Source organism: Gossypium raimondii, chromosome 11 (assembly GCF_025698545.1).
Source record: "Gossypium raimondii isolate GPD5lz chromosome 11, ASM2569854v1, whole genome shotgun sequence".
Lineage (NCBI taxonomy): Eukaryota > Viridiplantae > Streptophyta > Magnoliopsida > Malvales > Malvaceae > Gossypium > Gossypium raimondii.
In genome coordinates, this window is record NC_068575.1 from 17462209 (window position 1) to 17486540 (window position 24332).

The following is a 24332-nucleotide window of genomic DNA, read 5'->3' on the forward strand; positions in this document are numbered from 1 at the left end:
GTAAATAAAATTAAAAGTTAATATTGGTTGGATATATATATATACATATAAATATGTGTTTAGGTTTGAGGCCATATTATGGCATGTTTAAGTTTATGTTTAAATGAACATGAATTAGGAAAAATAGATTAAATTTGGCATGTTTACAAATTGGACTTAAATAATTTTTTATTGATATGTTTTGATGATATAATTGCGATACCTCTAACCGTACATTGGTTATGCACCTAGGATGATTGTTTTGACATATTTTGGATGTGTTTGTTTGGTTTTTGAATTGGTTAAACGAATGACTTTTGAGTTGCTTATTGTTCAAGCTTTCAGGGAATGGTAAACTTGTCATTTAAGGTACATTTTGTGTCCACACGGCCAGACACATGGGCATGCAAGTGGGCCGTGTGCGACACACGGCTAGCACACGGGCGTGCAAAGCGATTTCGAAAGGGCACACAGTCTGGCACACGGGCGTGTGGCTTGGCCGTGTGACCCAAGTCAAAGAGTTACAGGGGTATAGGCACGGGCTGGGACACGACCCTGTGTCCCTACTTCGAATGCCCATACGGTCTAAGATACGGGCGTGTCTCTTGGCCGTGTGAGTCACACGACCATCTGAACCCTGCAGTTTTGAAATTTTTTAATATTTTTTAAAAAATTCTCTGAGTTTCTAAATTAGTCCCAATTTGTTTGTAACTCGTATTTTTGGCCTCGAGGGCTAAAATAAGGGACATTATGTATGAATTTAATTGGTTTTTACCAGAATATTATATGATATCTGTAACAGCCTGATTTTGACCCTAATCAGAACAGTGGTTTCGGGACCACAAATTTGAGTCCAAAAAATATTTTAATATTATTTTCTGTGTTAAAGATGTGTGAACTTATATATGTGAAAGTTTCGTGAAATAATTTTATCGTTTGTGTGCTTAATTTGAGAAAATGACTTAATAGCGTAAAGTAAAAAATTTGAGGGTTAAATATGAAAGTGCTTAATTGTTGTTGTCTTTATAAAATGGAGGTTTTATGTGGTAATTAGGCCATTTTAATGTTAGTGGGTGGCAATGGTCAAAATTAGCCTTATATTATATGTTACAAATATTTATTACTAAAAGGTTAATTTTGTAACTTAGTTAATAAATTAAGTTATAATAAAATAAAACATAAAAGATGGCTACTTTCATCTTTGTTGGCCAAATGGAGAAAAGAAAGAAACCATCCATGTTTTCTTTAGGTTTCGGCATTATCTAGCTTGATTTAAGGTATGTTTTACTTCGGTTTTTGTTAATTTTTACGTTTTTGAGATCGTTACTTCGTGTTCTTCAAAACCCATGGCTTCATTTTTTGAATTGATGGTGATTTTGAAATGTGCCATTGATGAATGTTTGAGATTTTTTTTTGTTTGGTCATGAAATATTAAAGATATGTGTTAAATTATCATGTTTTGTCCTTGGATTTTTGATGAATTTGAGTAAATTGAACTAAATTGTGAAAATAAATTTTTGAGGGACTAAAATGTGAAATAAATGAAATGTATGGACTTAGATGAGCTAGAGTGATATTCGGCCAAGCATGGGTATTATGAAATTTTGTGTATTTTGTGTTTTATGCAATAGGGACTAAATTGTAAAAAGTGTAAAACATCAGGGGAAAAATGGTAATTTTCCCGTTTATGTGTTTGTGGATTAAATTGAATGGAATTATGTTTAAATAAGTTTATTTTGAATATGTTTAGATCATGAACCAAAGAAAACGGATTTGGATCGGAGAAAAACAAAAATAATCAAATAGTCGTCTATTCTGTTCGTCGATATCTGAGGTAAGTTTATAAGCAAATAGACGTTGTTAATTTTAATTAAATGTGAATTATATGTGATGAAATGAATATGTGAATAAATATATGTATTAGTCGAATGTGTACAAGTTTGGCAGCTATGTTTATAAATTCGTTTCGACTGAGTTACGTCGTCCGAAAGCCCCGTATGAGCCTTAGGAATAGTTAGGATACATATGTCATGACATAGGATTTCGATATGTGTTTTCATGTAAGACCACGTCTGGGACGTTGGCATCGACTTGTGTTGACGTGTAAGACCATGTCTGGGACATTGGCATCGTATTTGATTTGTGTATGACCCTGTCTGGGACAGTGGCATCGATATGTGATTACATGTAAGACCACGTCTGGGACATTGGCATTGTACAAGTCTTCCGACTATCCGAGTATCTTTTTTAATTCCGAATGGTTCAACGGGCAAAGATAAGTTGTGTACGAATGTATAAATCAGGCTAAGTGACCAGGTATGTGATAGTTGATTACCTATTTGAAAATAAGGTAAGTTGTATACTTGAATTGATCATATAAAGTTATGTGAAATATGAATTATGTGATTGCATATTTGAATATATATGTATTCGGCCTTTGATGAATATGTGTATTGAGGAAAGTGATGATTGGTTATATTAATGTTCAATTGATTATTCGGTAAATAGAGAAGTTATTACAAATTATATAAGTTTTGATATATAAGTTGATAAATTGAATTATATGTGAAATTATAATGGTTTATTACTAATTGGCTAGCTTAATTTATGTAAATGATTAAATATTTATTTGCTTATGACTTACTAAGCTTTAATAGCTTACTGTGTGTAATTGCTTTTCGTTTTATAGATTTGGAAGTTGGTTAAGAGTTTGGGGATCGTCAGAGAAGTCTATCACACTATCGACTATTTTCGGTATTTTACTAAGTTTGAATTTGAACTTATGGCATGTATAGTCTAGTTAATAAGTTTGATTTTTGGGTATGTAAATATGAGCCATGCGAAAATGGCTTTTTTATTTTGTTAAGCATGGTTTTTATGCTTTTGATCAAGTGATAGATATGTTGATTTTGGTATTTCGGCTATGGCATATTTATTTATGTGAATTATGTTTGATATGTTTTGTTAAGAAGGTGGTAAATAATTCGGCATAGGTGAGCTTAGTTAAAGCATATAAGTGAAGTGAGTTTGGTATAATATGTTAATCTCTGAATCGACCATGGTTTAATCTTATATGGATAGTAATTACATGGTATATATATATGTTATGGTGTTTTAGTCATGCGCTTCGGTAATGAGGTAAATGATATCCAAGCGTAATTAATCTTGGTTATGTGTTATATATATATATATATATGATATGTGTGATATGTTTGGTTTTTGTCTTGGTGTTTGGCTATGGTTTATTTATAAGTAAATATATGTGAATCTTGTTTGATATGCTTTGTTAAGGTATTGTTTTGTAATTTAGTAATTAAGTGAACTCGGTTATGGCATATAGGTGAAATGCTAAGTAAATCATAGATGAAATGATAGTTAAATTTGGTTTGTAAAAGTATATTTGCATTAATAAATTGATTTGAAATAAACTAGTAATGTGCATATGTATGTACGGTTATAAGGTACGGAAGAATATGTGTATATTTGGTCATGATCTAGACCTATTTTGGAAGTGTGTTTTATACTATAAATTGGTGTATGGACATAGGTTTGGAAAATGTGAATTGATATGTATGATTTTATTATTTGAATCGATATGGTTTGATTAGGAAATGGCATATTTTGACTTATGATTTAATGGCTAAGTCTTGTACAATTTATGAGGTTATTTATGGATGCCAACTTGTTATGAAATAAATTAGGAATGTGGAGTATTTAATAAAGGTACGATTTGCTCATGCAAGTGGACTTAATATTCGATTTTATATTTGTAAAATGATATGAATTGTATGAATTTTTGGATATGGCTAAAATGATGTATTCATATGCTAAACTTGTAATAGATAAATATGCATGTTTTGGTCTCTTAAATGATATATATAAATGATTTTAAAGTAGGCTTAAAATTTATGAATAAGATACATACAAATTCGGGTAATGATAGTTAAGTGAGTAATACAAGTTTGACTTTAGCTTTTATAAATTTATTGGATTAGTCGATTAAAGGATAAGTTGATTTGTATTGGCGTGTACAGTTTATGATTGAATGATTTCATTGAAATGGTTATATGTGTATAATATAATGACATCAAAGGTATGTACGGCCATAATATAATGTTACTAATGTTGTATATGTGATTGGACATTAAGTTGTATACATATTGGTTTCATTATGTACATATATAGAAGTTATGAAATGCAATGTTTGATATTTAGATAGTGAAATTATGTACGGACATATTTTCGTATATGAAAAGTGAAGATATATGCTTGAATATGATTTAATTATGAAAATGTCATTAATCGATGGATTTAGGAAATCGAATATTGAAAGTATTATATAATTGAACATGACTCGATGTATACAAGTTTGGTTCGAATTTGTTAATTATAGAATATGTTCGATTGAGCTTTGATGTATGTTTAAATTGAATTAGTTTCAATTTTGAAATGTGTTTATTTGTGATACATGCTTAGTAAGATATGATTGATTCGAATCGTAATTATCATTTATATATTTAATTTTAAAATAAGTAAATTGAGGATATTCAAGTTTGATAATGTTATAAATGTATCGTTATTCTTTGGTGTATGAAAGGTGATAAATGACTGTGCTGAACTGTATCTTGTTCGGTAATGTCTCGTAACCCTAATTCGACGACGGATACGGGTTAGGGGTGTTACAATATCAATGTTTAAATTTATGTCTGTTTGACCGATATGCTTCGATAATGCTCTGAAACCTTATTCCAGCGACGGATGTGGGTTAGGGGTGTTACAGTATGTGAGGAAAGGAATCCGACAGACAATTTCTATCATGATCCTTGTTAGTTCCAGTTGCATGTTCTAGATGCAATGTCAATTGCAACTCACTTTGCAACTAAATGTCGTCTAACTTGCCTTAGTTGTTGGCATGTTTTGAGCTACATATCTTGATTATTTACTTACATCTTTTTGATAATTTTGAACAAAAAATCTCAAGATTATAATTGGAGAAGAGACTGGATCAAGCAAGGATAGGTTTTAAGAGTCTTTGTATGATCTATTTAGCTTATTTAAAAAGATGGTTTTAAACATGTTAAAGGAAAGAAAATCTTTTTTATTTTATTCCATATTAAGTGATTTAATTTGAGATAAACTTTAGAGATTCATTTTTATCATATTTTCTCTTTTACTAAGTACTACTGTAATGACCCAAAATTCATGGGCATTGAAAAAGTATGATATCGGGCCTCCGTCTTAGGAGATTGAGTCATAAATAATTATTAAAAGTAATTATGAGTTTAGTTGAGTGCTTAATTAGGTATTAATTAGGTGAATTTAGCCTAATTGAAAGTAATTAGGAAAAGGATCAAATTGAATAAAGAATGAAAGCCTAATTATAGATTAAAAGAAAGTAAAATGGCTAAAATGACAATTAAGCCATTTATATGAAATTAAGCAGCATATATGCATTAAAATCTAAGATTTTATTTAAGTTATACATAAATATTATGTATATAATTATTATAATTATTAACCATTATTATGGTTTATATTATTATTATTATTATTATTATTATTAAATAAAGTAAATAGTAGACAATTGTATAGTAATAAAATATACATGTGTAAAAATTATATTTGTACATTTGTAAACTAAATACCTAAATTACTTATAATTTAAGTATGAAGATATTTTATAATTATTAATTGAATTAATTATATTATGATATTTTATAGAATAAATAAATTAAAGACATGACAAGTGTATGATGATGATAAGGTACAAATATAATAATATTTATGTGTACAATCGTAATAAATGTAAATGATATTAAAATAATTATTTACTAATTATTATTAAGTTAAAGATTTTATTAAATTAAATAATTAAACTATGAGATTTTTATTTGATAAACAAATTAAATAATAACAATTGTAAAAAATTATTGGTACAAATGTAGAAATATAGGTGTGACCAAATGTAAAATAAATATTGTTATTAAAATAGATATTTATTATAATCATTATATTATGTTAATAAAATAAATAAAATATGAAAAGAAAAAGAAAGAATAGAAACACAATTGAGATGAGAAGCAAGGAGAAAAGCGAAAGGAAAAAAGGAAAGAAAATAAAAAAAAGAAAACTAGGGCTTTGAAGCTTGAAACTTTAATTGGTAAGTTTAATCAAGTCATTTTCTTATAAAATTGATGTTTTGGAATCCAAGAGTGAAATACTCTTGGATTTAAGTTAAAATTTTGAAAGTTAATAGATTTTTAGTAGGGTTTATGTTGAATAAATGATGGAATTGAGGGTTTATTTGATAGAAATTTTAATTGTAATTGAATAAAGGATTGAATTGTAAACTAAGCTATAAGTTTTGAGTTTTAGGGATTAAATTGAAATAAATTTAAAATTAGGAAAATATGTTGAAATTTTAATAGTTAAATTTGAGTTTGGATGAAATTTGAATAGAAATAGAGTGTGAATTGAATTAGGAAAGTAAGTGAACTTAGTTAGGATCAATTTGAGAATAAGGAAGAAATTTAATAGAAATTCAATTATTTATCATAATTAGTCTGTAATTAATAGTGTAAATTATTATTATTTTCGTAGCTAGCAAAGAACCAGAAGCATCGGCATAGAAGGGAAAAGAGAAGATTATCGAGGAGTAAACTCAAGAAAATCACGGTTTGTATTACTATAATTCAAATAACTTTTTATTAAATGTTTTATATAAATTTTATATTTAATAAACGAGTATAAGGTAAGTATTAATATTTGAGTTGAATGGGAATTGGATTGGATGGTGAATGTGTATGTATAATTGAATATTGATTTGAATGTGAATTGAATATTGACTTGAAAAAAAATTGAAAGGTGAATTTTGAATTGAATTGTGATTGAAAGTGAAAAAGGGGAATTGAATTGAAATGTGAATTTGGAAACCCTATTAACTAGTCGAGCTGAGTCAGATATAGTTGGCATGCCATAGGATTGGAAAAGTTCAGGGATACTTCGACCTTGAGTCGATAAGACACTGGGTGTCACTATATTTCTTCGGATAGATTCGATGAGGTACTGGGTACAAACTTTCTTCAGCTTTGCCGATGAGACATTGGGTGTCAACTATTGCTTCGAACTATCCGATGAGGCACTGGGTGCCATACTGGAGTGTTTGGCTGAATCCGTGTATTCGCCAAAGTCCGAGTTTTGTTAATAGGGTAAATAGTAAAATGATAAACTGAATAAGTTGATCAATCGAGCTATTGAAATGAAATGAAAAGTTGAATGGTGAATTGAAATGTGATATGAGATTGGGAAATGAATCTGAGGTTCGAAATGTGTCCAAGTTCCAAATTGTGGATATATGATATTAATTGATGAATTATTACTGTTGAAACATGAAATTTTAGTTTAAATTTGTATGTATGATTTTATACATTACATGCTTATTAATATTATAATTTGAATTATGGTAATACCACTGAGTATGAAATACTCAGCGTAAGGTTGTTTCCATGCGCAGGTCATTAGAGTTCAAAGTCTAGTTCAGTATCCAGAAAGATCCCGACTCCAAGAAAATTTTGGTGATGTATTTCTTCCTTTTATTTAAGTGGCATGTACTAGGTGATTGTACACGAGTCATATATATAAATATATATATGCTAAATGATCTTGGTTGTAAGTAAATGTTTATAATCTTTTGAATGATAAATAAAGTAACGAATCAATTTATTAAGCATGATTTAATAGCGTTTTAAAGTATAAAATTATTGATTGAAATATTGGTATTGGGTTGTTTTCGGTTTTAAGTTTGCAGGGGGTTTTATGTAAAAAATAGCAAAAATACTGCCGAAATTTTAAAAAAAGTAAGCCAATTAGCATAATTTTATAGGAATATATGATTCTTTTATATATGTTCGTTATTTATTTAAGAATTAGTTGTAAATTATCCGAGATGTCCGGAATGCCTCGTAACCTTGTTCCGGCGACGATTTAGGGTTAGGGGGTGTTACAACTACAGTGCTCATATAAAGGCTTGTGTTTTAAAATTTGGAGAAGAACAAGAGAACACTTATTTTTTCAATGTTGGGAACTTGTTTTTAGTGTAATTGTACTTTGAAAACAATTTGTTCTTCATGTTCAGCTTGTAACTAAGATTTTAAAAGGGAAGTCTTAGTGGGGAGTATGATCTAGTTAATGTATAGGAGTGAAGTTGCAACTTGGTTACTGAGTTGAACTTAAGTTACATCTTGTAATGCAAACTAAAAATGAAGAACTTTATGTTAAATCACATCTTGCAATACCAATTAATAGTGGATAACTCTTTATGAAAGGTCCTACGAATTAAGAAAGTTCTTCCAAATTGTGTAACAACTTCTATATCCATCTCTAATATTAAAATTTCAGCTGTTAAAGTCAGTTGCAATTGAACATGCAACTAATAGGAAAATTCAATGAACTTTCAATTGGTATCTAAGCTAAGCATTTAACGTACTAAGTGAAGATCATATTGTTGAATTGCTTAAGAGATGAGAGGAATCTTAAGACTTCTTATGCTCAATGGCACAAATAACGCCTATTAGAAGGCACGCATGAGAGTTTTTACAAAGCGAATTGATGAAAGGGTTTGGAAGGTTGTTTTATCAAGTAATGAGCCACCTACTAATGAAATTAATGGAGCTTGAACCATCAAACCTAAAACCACTTGGACAACAAATGAAGACAAAAGCAGTTGATTACAACTCAAAGGCCTTGAACGCTATCTTTAATGGCATAGATCATCAAAATTTCAGGTGCATCTCCAAGTATATTTCTACTCATAAAGCTTGGACCATTCTCAAAACAAAATATGACACTTTTGTGAAATAGTAAAAATTCTAGATGTTAACATCTATGTTTGAAATTTTGAGAATGTCATATGAAGAAACATTTTTTTATGCTAAATTATGTGTCCTCTTTAACCAAGCTTTTGCCCTTGGTGATGCAAAATTGGTACACAATGTCTTGAGATCTCAACCAAAAAAATTCTACATCAAAGTGACAACCATAATGGAGGCAAAAGATGTTGAATTGAAAAGATGAGAATTGATTATTTGATTGGGTCTTTCCAAACATTCGAGATGAACTTGGAGGAAGCTCAAAGGGGTAAAGTAAAGTTAGAAAAGAATATTACTCTACAAGTTTCTTCTTTAGTTTTTACTAATGCTAAAACTTTTATTGCATATATACAAGAATAGTTGTCCCTTCTTAGAAGAAATTTAAGTAAATTTATCTATAAGTATAACAATGTTGGCCAGTCTGCAACCATGAATAAAACCAAAGATGTCATGGTAGAACATAGAAACAAGAAAAAAGATCAATGTCTTAAATGCATAGGTTATAAATTTACGAAGGTTAAATGTGCAAACACTATTAAAGGGTTGAAGTATTCTAAAGTTACCTTAAGTGATTCTAAAAGTAAAGATGTTGAAGAACAGAATATCAACAACCATGTTGCTTTTACTTCCCAATTGTTAATAGAAGTTGCAACTGATTTAGAATTTGACTGTGACAGTTATGCAAAATCAGCAAAAGACTTTATAGAGTCGTACAAGACCATGTTAGAAAAATGGAATATAATATATAAAGTTAATGAAAAATAAATTGGTGAAAATTTTGCTCTTAAACAAAAAAAATCACAACCTTTTGAAGAATCTTGAGGAGAAAGACTCATTGCTAGTAGAAAAAGAAGTTAATCTCAATGATGATCTAAGGAGTTTGCAACAGCCCAATCTAACTTTAAAAATATGGGATCAAGAAGAGATAAATTGGATGATATATTTGCTATTGGTAAAAGATGGGATAAAAAAGCTTAGAAAAGCTATTGGTAAACGTCTTTCCAATCAAACGTTGGCCTATCGTAGGGTTTATACGATCCGATTTGGGGTATAGAACCCATTGAATGATAATTTGTTTTTGTATAAATTGTTCTTTTACATATATCATCGAATTGTAAACTAGCGAGTATTTGCATTCTGTATCAACTGAGTATAATCTGAATCTATAACACATTATGTTTATATTTGTATCTGTTACATCGACATTGGGGTCGGGATTGAATAAGAAGGAAGTTGTGGGTAGTTTAATAATCTGCCAAGACTAGTGGCTAAGCCACGTATATATATATGATTCTGGTGACTTGTACATTCTGTTTTGGCGGCTAATCTACGACATTTTGAATGTGACATATAGTCACTATGTGGTGTGTAGGAATGGATGGGTACTTAATACCCTTTTTGGTGTGTAAGGCTGGACGAAGGTAGTGTGTAGCAGATGGGGGTAGGAAATCTGCATTTTGTATCTGTCATAATTTGTGTTTGTAACTGATATATTTTGTTCTGCTTGTGTATCTGATTTTGAGAATTGTTTGAACTTTGAGAATCTGAAGATTTGTTCTGTAGTTTCGCTTAATAAAAGTTATAAGTTATAACTATGTATATCGGCTCATTTTATCTATTTGACTAATTTTCAAGTAACTTATCGACTTAGGTCGGTCGGCATGGTGGGAGCTCAGTCATCCTTATCTAGTATTTTGTTGTTCTAATTAAACTTATATTATAGTTGTTTTATCTTGAATTATGGATTTCAAGTTTGGATTCTATATTGGTTCAACTATTTAAACGTTTTCTGACAGTTAAACTTTAATTAGTTAAAAGTGGGATTTCCTGAAATGATTTGATGTAGCTTCCCAGGCTTGATCCTAACGTCTAGGTCGGGCATAGGGTGTTACAAGTTTTAAGCTTAGATTATGAAACGGACTATATTGCAAAGTTAATTTAGCTTATTGTTAACTTTGTTACATTATGGGCCAAATTGAATAAATGAAAAACCTGTCATGATATTTTGTTAGAAAATGAAAATATAGAGTCCCCAATAAAAGAATATGAAATTTAATTTTAATTCGAAGCTAGGGATCAAAATATACAGTTGTCCCAAGTTTAGGGACTCAATTGAATAAAATGCAAAATATTTCTGGCTTTGTATTTGGATTTGAGTTGAATGACATTTTGATATTGTCTTATTATTGAATTATCGATCATGGCTATAGACGACGTTGGGCTGTCGAGAGGGAAAGGAGAAACAAGAGACATCGACGAGTGACGCAAGATATCAATTTGTAATTTTATGATTCGAGATAGATTTAATTGTTTGTAAATAAATGTTAATTGTTTGATAGATTGTTAAGATAATCATATGTTGTTAGTATGAATTGATTTGATTAAGTTTGATGTGAGATGTTAGAATAAATGACTAAACTGAATAAAATGAAAAATGGCATGAATTACTTGATTTATGTTATGTGATATGGTAAATGGATAGAAATATGTTGTGTGGCATGTAATACATGTGATTTGATGATGAATTGGGTTATGGTTGTGAATATATTCAAGAAATGATATATGTATTATATTGCAAAATGAAATTGAATATGAAATTATTTATATTATATAAGAATTGGATTAAATTAAATTAAATGAGATAAATGTTTATAATGCGATAGAACAGTTTTCAGGGTATAGAAGTACAAATGTGATCGAACATAGGGTATGATAGGTGAGTAAGGATGATTACATGTATGATAATGTACATATGTATAAATTATGCCCATATGAACTTAGTAAAATGTTAAGATACGATTAGCATGCCAATAGAGTTATACGCACGTTTGATTAGGGATTTTTGAACTTATAACAAGGTCTAGCATTTGTTGCAAATTCTCGGGTTATATGTAACATAAGTTTAACCCGGATAGGTAACCTAATATAGATTCAGCTTGTGTGAGCAACTTAGTTCACCCGTGTATCTGAGTTCGTTTTACTAGAGTCCATCGGGCGATATATATTATAATTTAAATAAAAAAGTTTGATAATGTATTGAGTATGGAATAGTATGTGCTTATAATAATATATGTGGCATGAAATTACTTTAGTATCAAGTGATATTATTTATAAGGTGTATGTATGTTTAATCTATTGGGATGACTTAATATAAATGGCATGTGTGTATAGATGTTGAATTCATGTTTGGATATGAAAGCTAAATGGTTAAATGATGTTTATTGATCATGGAATTGGGAGACTTGATGTTAAAGGTACATATGTCGGTTCATAAATGGTATGGAATGTTTAAATGGTATAAAGTTTGACTTTTGACAACTGGAATGAATTGGTAAATTCTATTGCAGTGATGAATATATTGATTTGACTTCTATATGTTATTGATAATGGCATTGCTTGGCATGGTAGGGATATAAATTAGGTAGATATTATGTTTGTACTTATTATGATCAATTACTTATGTTAATGTCATGCTATCTTGAATCATAAAAGTATTATTGAGTATTATAGCTCAACTTACAATTTGTTTATTCAGTGTTAGGTTCAAGTATATTTCGAGGTTTCAAAAAAGTGATTCCAACATCTAGCCAAAGAACCTCGACTCAGCAATGTTTGTATAGCTCCTTTCGTTTTGGTATATGGCATGTACCTAGGTTTGAGTCATTTTTGTATATCATATATGGTTAGGTTAAGATTTAAGTCAGAAGGGCTAACTTGATATGGTAAATTGGTATTGTAAATATTATGTTTTTTTATGGCTGAAAATTGAAATGGTCTTAATAGGTATATGATTTATTATGTTAAATGAAATAATTAATGCCAGTTGGTCAAATGGTTACAAAGGAGGAAGTTTTCATAGGTAACAAAGTATTGAATGACATTTTGAAATGATGTATATATGTAAATGTTGATAAATGGTAAGAATTGAGCATATAAATGTAGCATATTTGGTTAAATGACTCAAATAATAGAAATGGACTTGTATGTTAAAGTTAGTTCTTGAATTGAATGGTCAGTATGATGAATTGGTTGGAAAGAAACATTTAAGGTAGTATATGAGGACATTTGGTTAGGTCATTTTGAATTGGTTAATATTGAACTTAGATAATGGGTAAATCCATTTTGAATTGGTACAATTTGAATCATTTGCAAACAGACAATCACGTCGTGATGTCGAGAATTTTTTGTCGCAATGAGACCAAGTCAGTATGTTGCATTGCGATAAGGAACCCCTATAACCGCGACGTCAACTTGAGAGTTTAAAATATTACAATTTGGTCCTAATTTGAACTCGAGTAGAAATAGAGCTTTCGTAAGCTCGTATAAGACCCGTAAATGATGGAAAATCATATTAGGTTTTACTAATATTGCTAATAACATATATAAAAGGGTAAATTGAACCATAGTTGCTTCGACGACGGATGTGGCATCCCGTAGCTCAAACCTAGCGATCAGGTCGGTATAGGATATTACAAGGTGCAACTGAATGTGCAACTAAGAGGCAAATTCAATGAACTTCCAATCCCTAATAACCACTTCAGACCCTACCTTTCTTGAGTTACCTAAAGAAGCTCCATCTGTATTAATCTTTACCTAAAATGGTGGAGTAGGCTTCCAAGAGACTACAATATGTTGGGGAAGATAGTGGGTTGATGAGAGGCTTAGAGAGGGTTTAAAATTCATAGACCTTTTCAACTGCACTTGAACAAGTATAGCCTTATACGATTGGTTCCCAAAAATCTTGTTATTATGAAAAATCCAAATTCGCCAAAATAATAAAGGGGAACATAACTTTATAAGGCAGACGAGATTTTTGGTATCAACATTAGAGGTGTAGTTAGACAAAAGCAAATTTAGCCAATGCTCCTTAGTCAAGGAAAAGTTGTGCCACTAGGATCAATGACATTCCATCATTTCTTGTTCACAAAGAAATAACAAGGAAATAAAGAAACAGATGTTCAATTATTTTTTATCCCACTAAACATAAGAGGCAAGTTAGGGGTAAGATGAAACCTTCCCTCGTAAGAAATAATCTTGTATACATGCTTTATATTAAAGTTTTCGTAAAAAGAGTTTTATTTTAAAGGGATGTTTAATTTCTATAAGTGGCTCTACACCTCATTTTCAACATATTTATGCCTACTCCCAACTATCATATAATTCGTCTTTAGTGTAAATTGTCCATAATACAGAGCATTCTAACAAAAGGTGTCTTTGGAACTCATATCAATTGCCAATGGGGTGTTTAGGAATTACTCAACTAACTCACTTGGAACTTCAAAATTCAATGCATCACCAAAAAGGTTTCCCATTTTTGCTTCATGCTAGTGAAAGACGTGCTCTTCGCATTTTCTAGGAGAGGGGCTCGATTAAGGCTTTAGGTGGGTCCTTACCTAACCACTTTTAACTCCAAAACTTACATGGATTTACCATATTTAATAATCCATCTAATCTCATGTTTCAACAAGTAACTCATTTTTTGAAGTGCTTTCCATGTTACAAAGGTACATTGTTTTGTATTCTTCCTAATGTTGTAGTGCACATATATTTATCAAGTAAAACATGTGTCTATAATCTCTCTCTCTTCTCTCTCTCTCTCTCTCTAATGTGAAGATCCAATCATCTAATGTTCTTTGGCTCTCCATATGAAGTTTTCTATTAACTTAATCAAATTCGATGCAAATAAGCAAACAACACTTTATGTAAAAGGTTGTGATTACTAAAGTAGTGGCTTGGATAAGAGTAAGCTAACTTGTTGGGTATCATAACTTGATTTTTCATGCACTGAGTATGTTTATTTGTCAATAATAAATTATTAGTCGCTTTTCTTGACCCAATTTCCATGGATAGTAAAATCTATATATTTGCCCAAATCCTTTATTGACCGAAACTCCAAGATTTGTGTGCCCCATTTTTTAGTATTTTCACTCACATTTGGGAGAATAGAATTTGAGATTTATTAACACTAACATTTTATCCTGATTCTACTGAGAATTTTTTTGGACATTTTTAATTGTTGAAACCGATTTTTTTGTTTTTTAAGAATATGAGGTGGGAGATTAAAGGTCTCTTTTAGAGTTTTTGAGTGGGGCTCACATGATTTATATGTTAAGATATTCCATGCAAAAGATGAACACAGGTAAAAAGATAACAAAACTCCCTATATAGGATTGACTTACAGATACCAAGTTTCTTTAGTTGACTTGCAGATACAAAGTTTCCCTACATGGACAAGGATTGACATGCTTGATGTTGCCACACAATATAGGATACACTTTTAATCCAAAGATGAGGGAAACCAAAGAAACGAAACATTTTCTTGATAAATCCCCACGCAAACCTATCATAAGATCCAATACTTTCCTTTGTTGATTTCATTGAATGGATCATCTCTTGGACATTATTGGTGATTTGGGGTCCAAGTACAAAACTACCTTAGGTTGGATCAATTAAATGACTTTTGTCTAAGTTTTACAAAATCTAATGGGTGAAGACTGTCCAGTTCTTGGGATTCCAGAATGAATACTAACAATGTGATATTTCTCCCATGTGACCAACATCTTTGAAAGAACCGAACCAGATGCCCTTTATACAGGTTGAAGGATCATACTGCTTTTGCAAACTAAATATTTTATGTCCCTTAAAGCAAATGAATCTAAATCGATGAAATCGAGTAGAATCTAGTCAAATAAATAAGATATTCACTACTTTAATTATGATTTAATTTAAACAAAAATACCAATGAATATCAGAATGAAATTAAACGGAATCTTTTGATGAGCTTAAGTCACATGCTAATTGCAAGTGGCAAAAAGCAAAGAGATGTCCATTTTCTGGTCTAGGATTCAGTTTAGTATTAAATTTCTGACGACCCGGATTTCATTTCAGACACAAACTAATGGTCTCCGTCTCCCTTTCAATATTTATGTTTAATGGTGAGATTAAATTATTATTATTAGAAGAAGAAGAAATGTTCTTTTTCCAGGAATATTTAAATTTAAATTTAGAATATATCACAAAATTTTACACATCCAGTTTTTGTAAAACTCATATTTTCTTCCTGTAAGTTACAGGTAAGGCGATGATGTCTTCATCCAACACTATAGAAAATGTGATTGGACATGGAAGACAGAGCTGAATTTTCCTTTACCCAATAGTATTTTGGGGTGATGAAACAGTAAAAAGATTCCAAATTTCTTAGTTCAGTAATTATTTTGTTTTGTTTTGTTTTGAGATTGGAATTTTGCCTTTAGATAGGGGTCCTGAAGTTTGAAGTACAAAAAATAATTCTTCACTAAAAAGTCGGCTGCTAATTACGCCTCTTAAATATTTTTATATATATTTTTAATAATTTCATTAAAAGATTTTATCCTATTACCCATTATTCCTCCTAACTTATAAATAGGAGAATAATATACTTCAGCGCGCTCGAATCTATATCTTCATGCATTTATAACAATGCCCATGCCAATCAAGTTAAGACTCAATCGACAATAATTATACATTTTTTTTATAAAGTATTTGAGAAAATTTTCTTTTGTAAGATTGGATCAAATTAGTCATTTTATTATTTAATGAATCAATTCAACCTCTATACTAATAAAAAATTAAATAATTTTAAAATTATTTTTCAATTGCAGTTCAAAATCTAAATTAAAAAATTTGCCACTCAACTATTAAATTTTATTTTTCACTCAACTATTTTGGATTTTTGGGCGTTTTCATTTTTATATTAGTCAGTTAGTGACTAAAAAAGACAAAATTGAACAGTTAGGCGACCAAAAAAGAAATTTACTAATAGTTAGGTGGTCATTTTGTAACTTTTCATAGTTGTATGGCCAAAAAAGAAAAAAATTTATAGTTAAGTGACCTCTACTGTAGCTTATCACTAAATTTAATTCTAAAATATATAAATATAAATATAAAATTATTTTATATAAACTCAAACTTGACCCAATAATAGGATTAGGCAAGTTATTTAATTCATGAACACCATTAGAGACAATGTTATGCATTTCTTAAACTATTTATATATGCTAGATTATAATACGCCCATGATATCATGTAACAAATACATTTATAAAAAAAATTAATGTAAAAATAAATAAGGTTTTAGTTAAAATAAATAAGATGTTGAAAATCATGTTGTTTTGAGTTCAAATATCATGATGCTTGTACTTTTTCAAATTTTATAAATAAGTTTTTGTATGGTTGCTTGAATTGAATCAACAATGGTATTGGTTTGGAAGGAGTTATTAGATCAATTAACTTGTAAATTTATACTGAATTAGTTGAATCATTCTAAAATTTTGTATGCATTTTTAAAGATTTATTTAAATAAACTGTAAAAATTAATCCATAGCTTGATTGATTCGACCATTATTTTAACTATAAAATCTTGAATTTCTTATTTTATAAAAGTAATAAAATTTGGATAATTCATTGAATGTAGTTAAACTGGGGGTAGTCGGAGATTGGTGCATGTGACTTTGTTAGGCAGACATTTTAACGATTTTGAAAATATATAAAATGTAATGGGAATTGGATAATATCATAATATAATATCTAGTTTAGAAGTTGCCTTCCTTGAGTTCCATCCAGCCTGGTTTAGTACTTAGGGATGATAACAGTGTAACTTAACTACAAAAGCTGAAACTGGTTTCTCACCACCCACAAACTGAAATTTTCAGTATGAGAAAAAGGTGTGTATTGAACTTAAATGCATGTGGGGACTAACCCTACCACCAAGGCAATGACAACAATGGCGGCAAAGATAACCGAAACATGGCTGTGGGGTCACACCCAACTCAAAGTATACCCAGAAAGCGAAAGCTTACACTGCACACTCTCCCTTTTCATTTCATTCCTATTTTTTTTCCTATATCTCATCACTTTCACTGTCAAAACCTCTTTACTTGGGGATTCTCAGGTATGGGGAATAAATAAAGCCTCTTCACTCTTCATCTATCTTCTACACCAATTCTTCTTTTCTTTTCTTTTTGCTTTTGCTTTTTTTTTTTTGTACTTTTTTCAAATCTAGCTTCTCTTTAAGACCCCTTTTAAGGAAATAAATAAATGAAATAACAGTGACAAAGCAATAGGACGAGAAAGAAACTTGTTCCTGAGCTAAAATGTCGGTTTGTGGGGATTAACAGGTCAGCTTTCGTGTGCAACATATGGCATTTTACTAGTTTCTTTTTTGAACCCGTGTCACTTGCTTGTCTTGGCTTGCATCATCAACCCCAAAACTAACACAGGTAAGTAGGATGTAGAGCTCCATCACTTATTGTTTATCAATGGTTTGATAAGGTTTCTGGGGTTTTCCCTTTATTGTCAACGGTGATTAGAAAAGAGTTATATAATAAATGAAAAACAAACTCAAGTGGATGAAAAGTGTGGAATGCAAGTGGGACTCCATAATCTGAATCTGGTTTAAACTACTTTTCAGAGAGTTTCCTGTTTTCTTTTTGGAATTTCTTCTTTTTCAAGTCTCAATTATTGAGTTCTTAAGTCTGTTTCTGAGTAGTTTAAAGTCTTCAAGTGCTCTCCAGCAAGAAAATTCATGGTCCAAAATTTGTCTCCATCTACCATTTGAAGAGTTTTTAAGAAAAAATAAATGCTGTTTTGCAGGGGATTCCAGTTGAGCTGGGGTCAGTTCAATCTGCTGTCTCAAGATGTAAGCTGTTGTATATATCTTTGAAATAAGTTAATAGTACTAAGAACACTATAGCAATAAGCAATGGGATTTGTATCCTGAATCCTCTACTTAAATCATAGTATTATGCTAAATTCTAAAGTTTCAGTTATCTATCTGTTTGAGTTTATTCCTTCTCTCAATTTTTCATCATGGTTATGTTTGCAGAGGTTCCTTAATCTGATCTTATCAATGTGAGCTTTAGTTATTCAGAGTGCCAAACTGCAACACCCTTCTCTGGTGTTTCTGCATAATTTGGACAAGATTGCTACTTATTTTGAGTTTCATGGTATCTCTGCAACTCATGCTCAGTTTCTAGTCCTTCAAAAGCTGCTTGGTTCAGTTCCGGGTTTCACCTAATGCTGCTGCTGTATATGCTTCCAATGGCTAAAGGATTCAAGCATCAGGCATTTCTAGTTCTTGCTATAATTTTACTTTTAATCAATCAGTCAGAGCAGCTAGAATCATCCCAGACTCGAACTCTTTTACGAGTTCGATCGCTTCTGAATTATCCTGATATCTTGAGTGGCTGGAATAGCACAATCGACTTCTGCAACACCGAACCAACATCCCAAGTAACCGTGGTGTGCTATGAAGGAAGCATAACTCAGCTGCATATAATTGGTAGTAAAGGAACTCCTTTGCTACCTAAAAACTTTTCCATGAATTCGTTTGTAAAAGCACTTGTTAAGCTACCAGAACTGAAAGTTCTTACGTTAGTTTCTCTTGGTTTATGGGGAACATTGCCTGGTAAAATTTTGCATTTATCCTCATTGGAAATACTTAACATGACTTCAAATTCGCTATATGGAACCATCCCTGATGAGCTTTCATCTATCACTAGCCTTCAAACTCTCATACTTGATGATAACATGTTCTCCGGTCGGTTACCTGAGTGGCTCGGTTTGTTTCCGGTTTTGACAGTTCTTAGTTTGAGAAAGAATTTGTTCAATGGCTCTTTGCCAGAATCATTCACCAGTTTGGAGAATCTTCGAGTTCTTGTGCTTTCACATAACCACTTCTATGGGGAAGTGCCTGATCTTAGCAGGTTGACAAATCTTCAAGAGCTTGATCTAGAAGATAATGCTTTTGGACCTCGGTTTCCTCAACTTAGCAACAAGTTGGTTCGCCTTGTATTGGGAAAGAACAGATTTCGATCTGGCATTCCTTCTGAATTGAGCTCATATTACCAACTTGAATGGCTGGATTTGTCATTCAATAGATTTGTTGGGCCATTTAGTCCATCATTGTTATCTCTACCTTCCATTACTTACTTGAATATTGCAGACAACAAGCTCACTGGCATGCTATTTGAAAACACTTCTTGCAATGTGGAGCTGGAATTTGCAGATTTATCCTCAAATCTATTGACTGGACACTTGCCTACCTGTCTCTTGGATTCTAAAGACCGAGTTTCCCTGTATTCCCGAAATTGCCTGGCAACTGAAAACGAAAACCAACATCCATTTTCCTTCTGTCACAATGAAGCTTTAGCTGTGGGAATCTTACCTCACCATAAGAAGTCCAAAACTTCTAAAGTGGCTCTTGCCATGGCCATAACTGGAGGAATTATTGGTGGAATAGTACTTCTTGGTCTCATTTTCATGTTTGTTAGGAGGTCGAATGCGGATAAGACAATCAATAAACCTACTACGAGAGTGATTGCAGAGAAAGCAACTACCGTGTATTCATCAAAGTTTCTATCTGATGCAAGTAAGACCCCCTTGTACCTCTCTTTCTCTAGTTACACACAATGACTCTAGTTTTCATCACTTGTAATCTGACTATGACTTTGGCTACTTGAAAGGGTATATATCGCAAACAACGAAGCTGGGAGCACTTGGACTTCCAGCTTACCGAACATTTTCACTAGAAGAACTTGAGGTTGCTACAAACAACTTCCACACAACTGCTTTCATGGGTGAAGGTTCTCTAGGGCAGGTAAGCAATGTAGTGAACATATACTTGATATTTTTGACTTGCAGCAAGTTTAATGAGAGCTTCAGCTTAATTAAAAGTTGAATGACTCTCCAATATGGTGTTGAAGTTTGTTTAAGTCAGTGATCAGATTTCGAGATCTGTAGCCTTATCATTAGTAAATTATTGAAAGTGAGCCTGTGCTTCAACAATTTGCAGCTGAATAATGTGTTTTCATGTATATTGTTCAAACCAAGTAATTGCTTTAGTGGCCATTTTGAGTCTTTATTCTTTTTTTTCTTTTTCTTTTTTTTTTTTCTAGAACCAAAATATGGGAAATTTCCCTTTGTAGAATGTTCTAACACAATGATTTTATGATTTCAGATGTATAGAGGTAGGCTGAAAGATGGCTCCTTTGTGGCCATTAGATGCCTGAAAATGAAGAAAAGCCGTAGCACTCAAAGCTTTATGCACCATGTAGAGCTCATTTCCAAATTGAGACATCGCCATCTAGTCAGTGCTCTTGGCCATTGCTTTGAATGCTACTTGGATGATTCAAGTGTCAGCAGAATTTTTTTGATCTTTGAATATGTACCAAATGGCACTCTCAGGAGCTGGATATCTGGTAATCTTTAATTTCTATGTTAGTTTTTTTCCAGGACAGATAGCAAGGCCACACTATTTGCACTTCTTCTCCATGTCTTAGAGCTATGTTGCTTCGACTCTTTATTTCTCTTGAAGTATCCATGTCCGACATTTGTGTTTGACTCAGACATGGATTCAGGGACGTAACCTTCGAGACCCTTCGAATACGTTGGAAAACTTAGAAACTAGTGAACATACCCGTGTTGGGCACATAAGTCTGAGTATTTTAGGATGAACAAGCACATAAGTAATCCTGTTGAGGAAAGTTCATTTACTTTGGTTATGACAATCAGTGAGTGCTTTGTTCAATTTGTTTCACTCTTGCTCATCAAGACCAACAACATGCAAGCTCTTAAATGTTATAGAAACATGTTTAAAACAAAACCATTCATTTTCCTATCATCCATTTTGGAAGATCTTAATGTTTACTTTATCTATGTGTTTGGATTGTTTGTAATGTCTGATATTCCGGTTTGCAGGACGTGACAGATGCTCACTTACATGGGCGCAGCGCATATCATCGGCGATTGGGATAGCAAAGGGCATCCAATTTTTGCACACAGGGATTGTACCTGGTGTGTACTCAAATCATCTGAAAATAACTGATATTCTGATGGACCAGAACCTTGTTGCAAAGATTAGCAGTTACAACCTGCCCTTATTAGCCGAAATTTCAGGGAAGGTATGAACACAGAAGAACAATTTCATTCTCTATGGACTTTTTGATTCGAATTCGCCGGTGTGTGATTTTGTTTACTGCTACTTGTTCTTGCAGGTAGGCCATGGAACTTCTGCTCCTCCCAAGGATCCAAGTACTAGTGCAAGGTTTGTAATGAATGATATTCTGGATGATACTGAAATTACATAAACAGTCATTAGAAACTGATATTGCTCAACAAAAATGTTCATTAATGGGTTTAGTACATAAAACAGTGCTTTAGATTCTCATTACATATCGTCATGATTGTTTTAATCCGTGTATGATTTGTTTAAAGCTAAAACTAATATAAACAAAAACTATAATATATTTACTATCATGAGAAGTACCCTTACTTCGTCGCAATACATAGACATGAGAATGGGGATATGATCCTCTAGGGACCATCCAAATACAAGGACATCTTGTAAAAAAATTAAATATACCCACGAAGGACAAATGACCCTGTTTGACATTCACACCGAATCCGAGTAGCTTAGATATTCTCTCAGGTTTATAAAGGGGGCATCTAAAATACGATGTTTCATTGAAATTGTTAAATTTGGCTGTTGTTCCATGACAGGGTAACATATGATGATAAGGTCGATGTTTATGATTTTGGAGTGATTTTACTCGAAATGATTCTTGGGAGGCCATCAAAATCCAGGAATCAAGTTCAAGTTCTTAAAAACCAGGTAAATCATTGGATTCCTCTAGCATATTGTGAGTTCAAAGTCTCATTTCCATTTTCTTTCATTTTCTCATGACAAACTGAAACTTTGAACTTAAGTTATGAACTTAGAACATACAAAGAAACTCAATGTGTACAAATCATTAATTCACTAAGATTCAACCTGAGCAGCTAGAAGCAATCATGGCAACGGATGATGCAACGAGAAGACGCGTAGCAGATCCCGCAGTTCGGACATCTTGTTCGGATCAGTCATTGAAAACAATGATGGAAATTTGTGTGAGATGCCTGGTGAAGGACCCTGCAGAGAGACCTTCTATTGAGGATGTGCTGTGGAACTTGCAATTTGCTGCTCAAGTTCAAGATGCATGGCGGGTAGATTCCCATAGCAGTGAAGGATCTCCGATCTCTCCTTGCGAACCCCAACACCTTCGTGTCGCCTTCCATTAACAATAACATTCAGGTACTTCCACCTATGTTGCTCCAACTCTTCATTTACCTTGAAGTAAACACATACCAACGCACCCAAGTCCGAGTAAACATAGATTTCTTATCTGGTTGTTAAAGTTGTTTGTCTTAATGATTTAAAAGAGTGTCAATGATAAACTATCAGTAACTGAAAACACAAAATCTTCTATGCAGTATATGGCAATGACAAGAGAAGGAAGGACAGTAGGGGCTAGTAACCCTTTGTTTGTTTGGTACGAAAGATGGAAAAGTGGAACATCGGAAAAGATCTTTCAATCCAACGGTTAACCGTTGGACTAAAAGTAATTTCTGTCATGTTCCTTCTCTACCTTCCCTACCAAACAAGGCCTCAGCAAATTTTATTTTATACTGCAACTGCTACATTCTTCATGCCATCTAAAGACTCGTTTAGTTAATTAGTTGACAAAGTTTCAGAACCAAATGCACTTGTTTATACTAGTTTTCTGAGAAATACAGAAACCTGTGTTTACAACAGAAATCCGGAACTAGCTCATGCTGCCACCCTCTGCAAATATGGGATTCGAATTTTGGCATCTGTAATATTTTCTGTTATTCGTAGACTATGGTGTCTTTTGTACTAATATTACATTATATGACTCCCTTAATTCTGTGTTATGTTGAAATCAATATTGTGAAGTTTGGCTATAATTTGCTTATGAACAACTCTCGTGGAAGACCAGAGATTGAAACATATAGGCAAGCCTGTGAAAGTTAATTTGGAATCTTAACACTATTCCAGGGGTGAAAATATTCATATGGCATATCTAAAAGCATCAAAAGAGAATATAAATAAGCAACATGGATGATTGCCACTACATTGAAGAAGCTGTGGAATGTAGTTCATCATAAATTTTTGTAAGGTTTGGGAATGGGTGGTTGTGAAATTTGAGAATCTTGATCTTGTTAACACCCTTAACAGAGTTAATGAAGTGCCTTGGAAAGTTGATGAACTCGTTGTCCTTTTAAGAGAACTAAATGCCTAATTAACACATCTTCATCGACTCATTCTCCTTTTCTAAGTTTCCTCGTTTATGGACCCAAAAAGAGAAAAGTTTATATCCAGCCATCCACCGATATTAAACTAAAGGCAAGGTTTGAAACTGCATTATTTGTCAAATCACTAAAAATGAATGGAAAAATTGAAGTTTGTTAATTTTATTGACTTGGCATTAATTAGCGATTCATTAATTTTTTAAAACTGAAAATACAGGAAATAAGTTCCAAATTTACAAATAGTACGGGGACTTATGGTTTGTTTTAGCCTAAATTTATACAATTTTATTATAGAGTTACTTGCACTAAACATCCCCAAAATATGGCTCTCATTCTAAATTGATTTTCAGACTTTAAAAA

General features: G+C 31.9%; 1 protein-coding gene across 2 annotated transcripts; it reads left to right on the plus strand.

The window, feature by feature from the left end:
- Positions 1-17855: 17855 nt before the first annotated feature.
- LOC105804417 (probable inactive leucine-rich repeat receptor-like protein kinase At3g03770) lies at positions 17856-23627 on the plus strand. Of its 2 annotated transcripts, none has more exons than XM_012637028.2 (10): positions 17856-18103; positions 18477-18522; positions 18709-20253; positions 20348-20481; positions 20842-21082; positions 21582-21784; positions 21878-21927; positions 22383-22494; positions 22662-22953; positions 23133-23627. In XM_012637028.2, the coding sequence occupies exons 3-9, from the start codon at positions 18900-18902 to the stop codon at positions 22938-22940; spliced, it is 2373 nt and encodes a 790-aa protein (XP_012492482.1). In that variant the 5' UTR covers positions 17856-18103; positions 18477-18522; positions 18709-18899; the 3' UTR covers positions 22941-22953; positions 23133-23627. The 2 variants fall into 2 exon arrangements, with proteins under 2 accessions (XP_012492482.1, XP_012492486.1); XM_012637032.2 differs by lacking the exon at positions 17856-18103 and adding an exon at positions 18132-18276.
- The last annotated feature ends 705 nt before the right edge of the window (positions 23628-24332 follow it).

What these genes read in the sequence shown, in the direction of transcription:
- LOC105804417 (XM_012637028.2), top strand. Translation starts at nt 18,900, where the DNA reads ATGCTGCTGCTGTATATGCTTCCAATGGCTAAAGGATTCAAGCATCAG. An exon ending in GTGAAGGTTCTCTAGGGCAG is followed by an intron (nt 20,482 to 20,841) that starts GTAAGCAATGTA and finishes TTATGATTTCAG; the next exon opens with ATGTATAGAGGTAGGCTGAA. An exon ending in TAGCCGAAATTTCAGGGAAG is followed by an intron (nt 21,785 to 21,877) that starts GTATGAACACAG and finishes TTGTTCTTGCAG; the next exon opens with GTAGGCCATGGAACTTCTGC.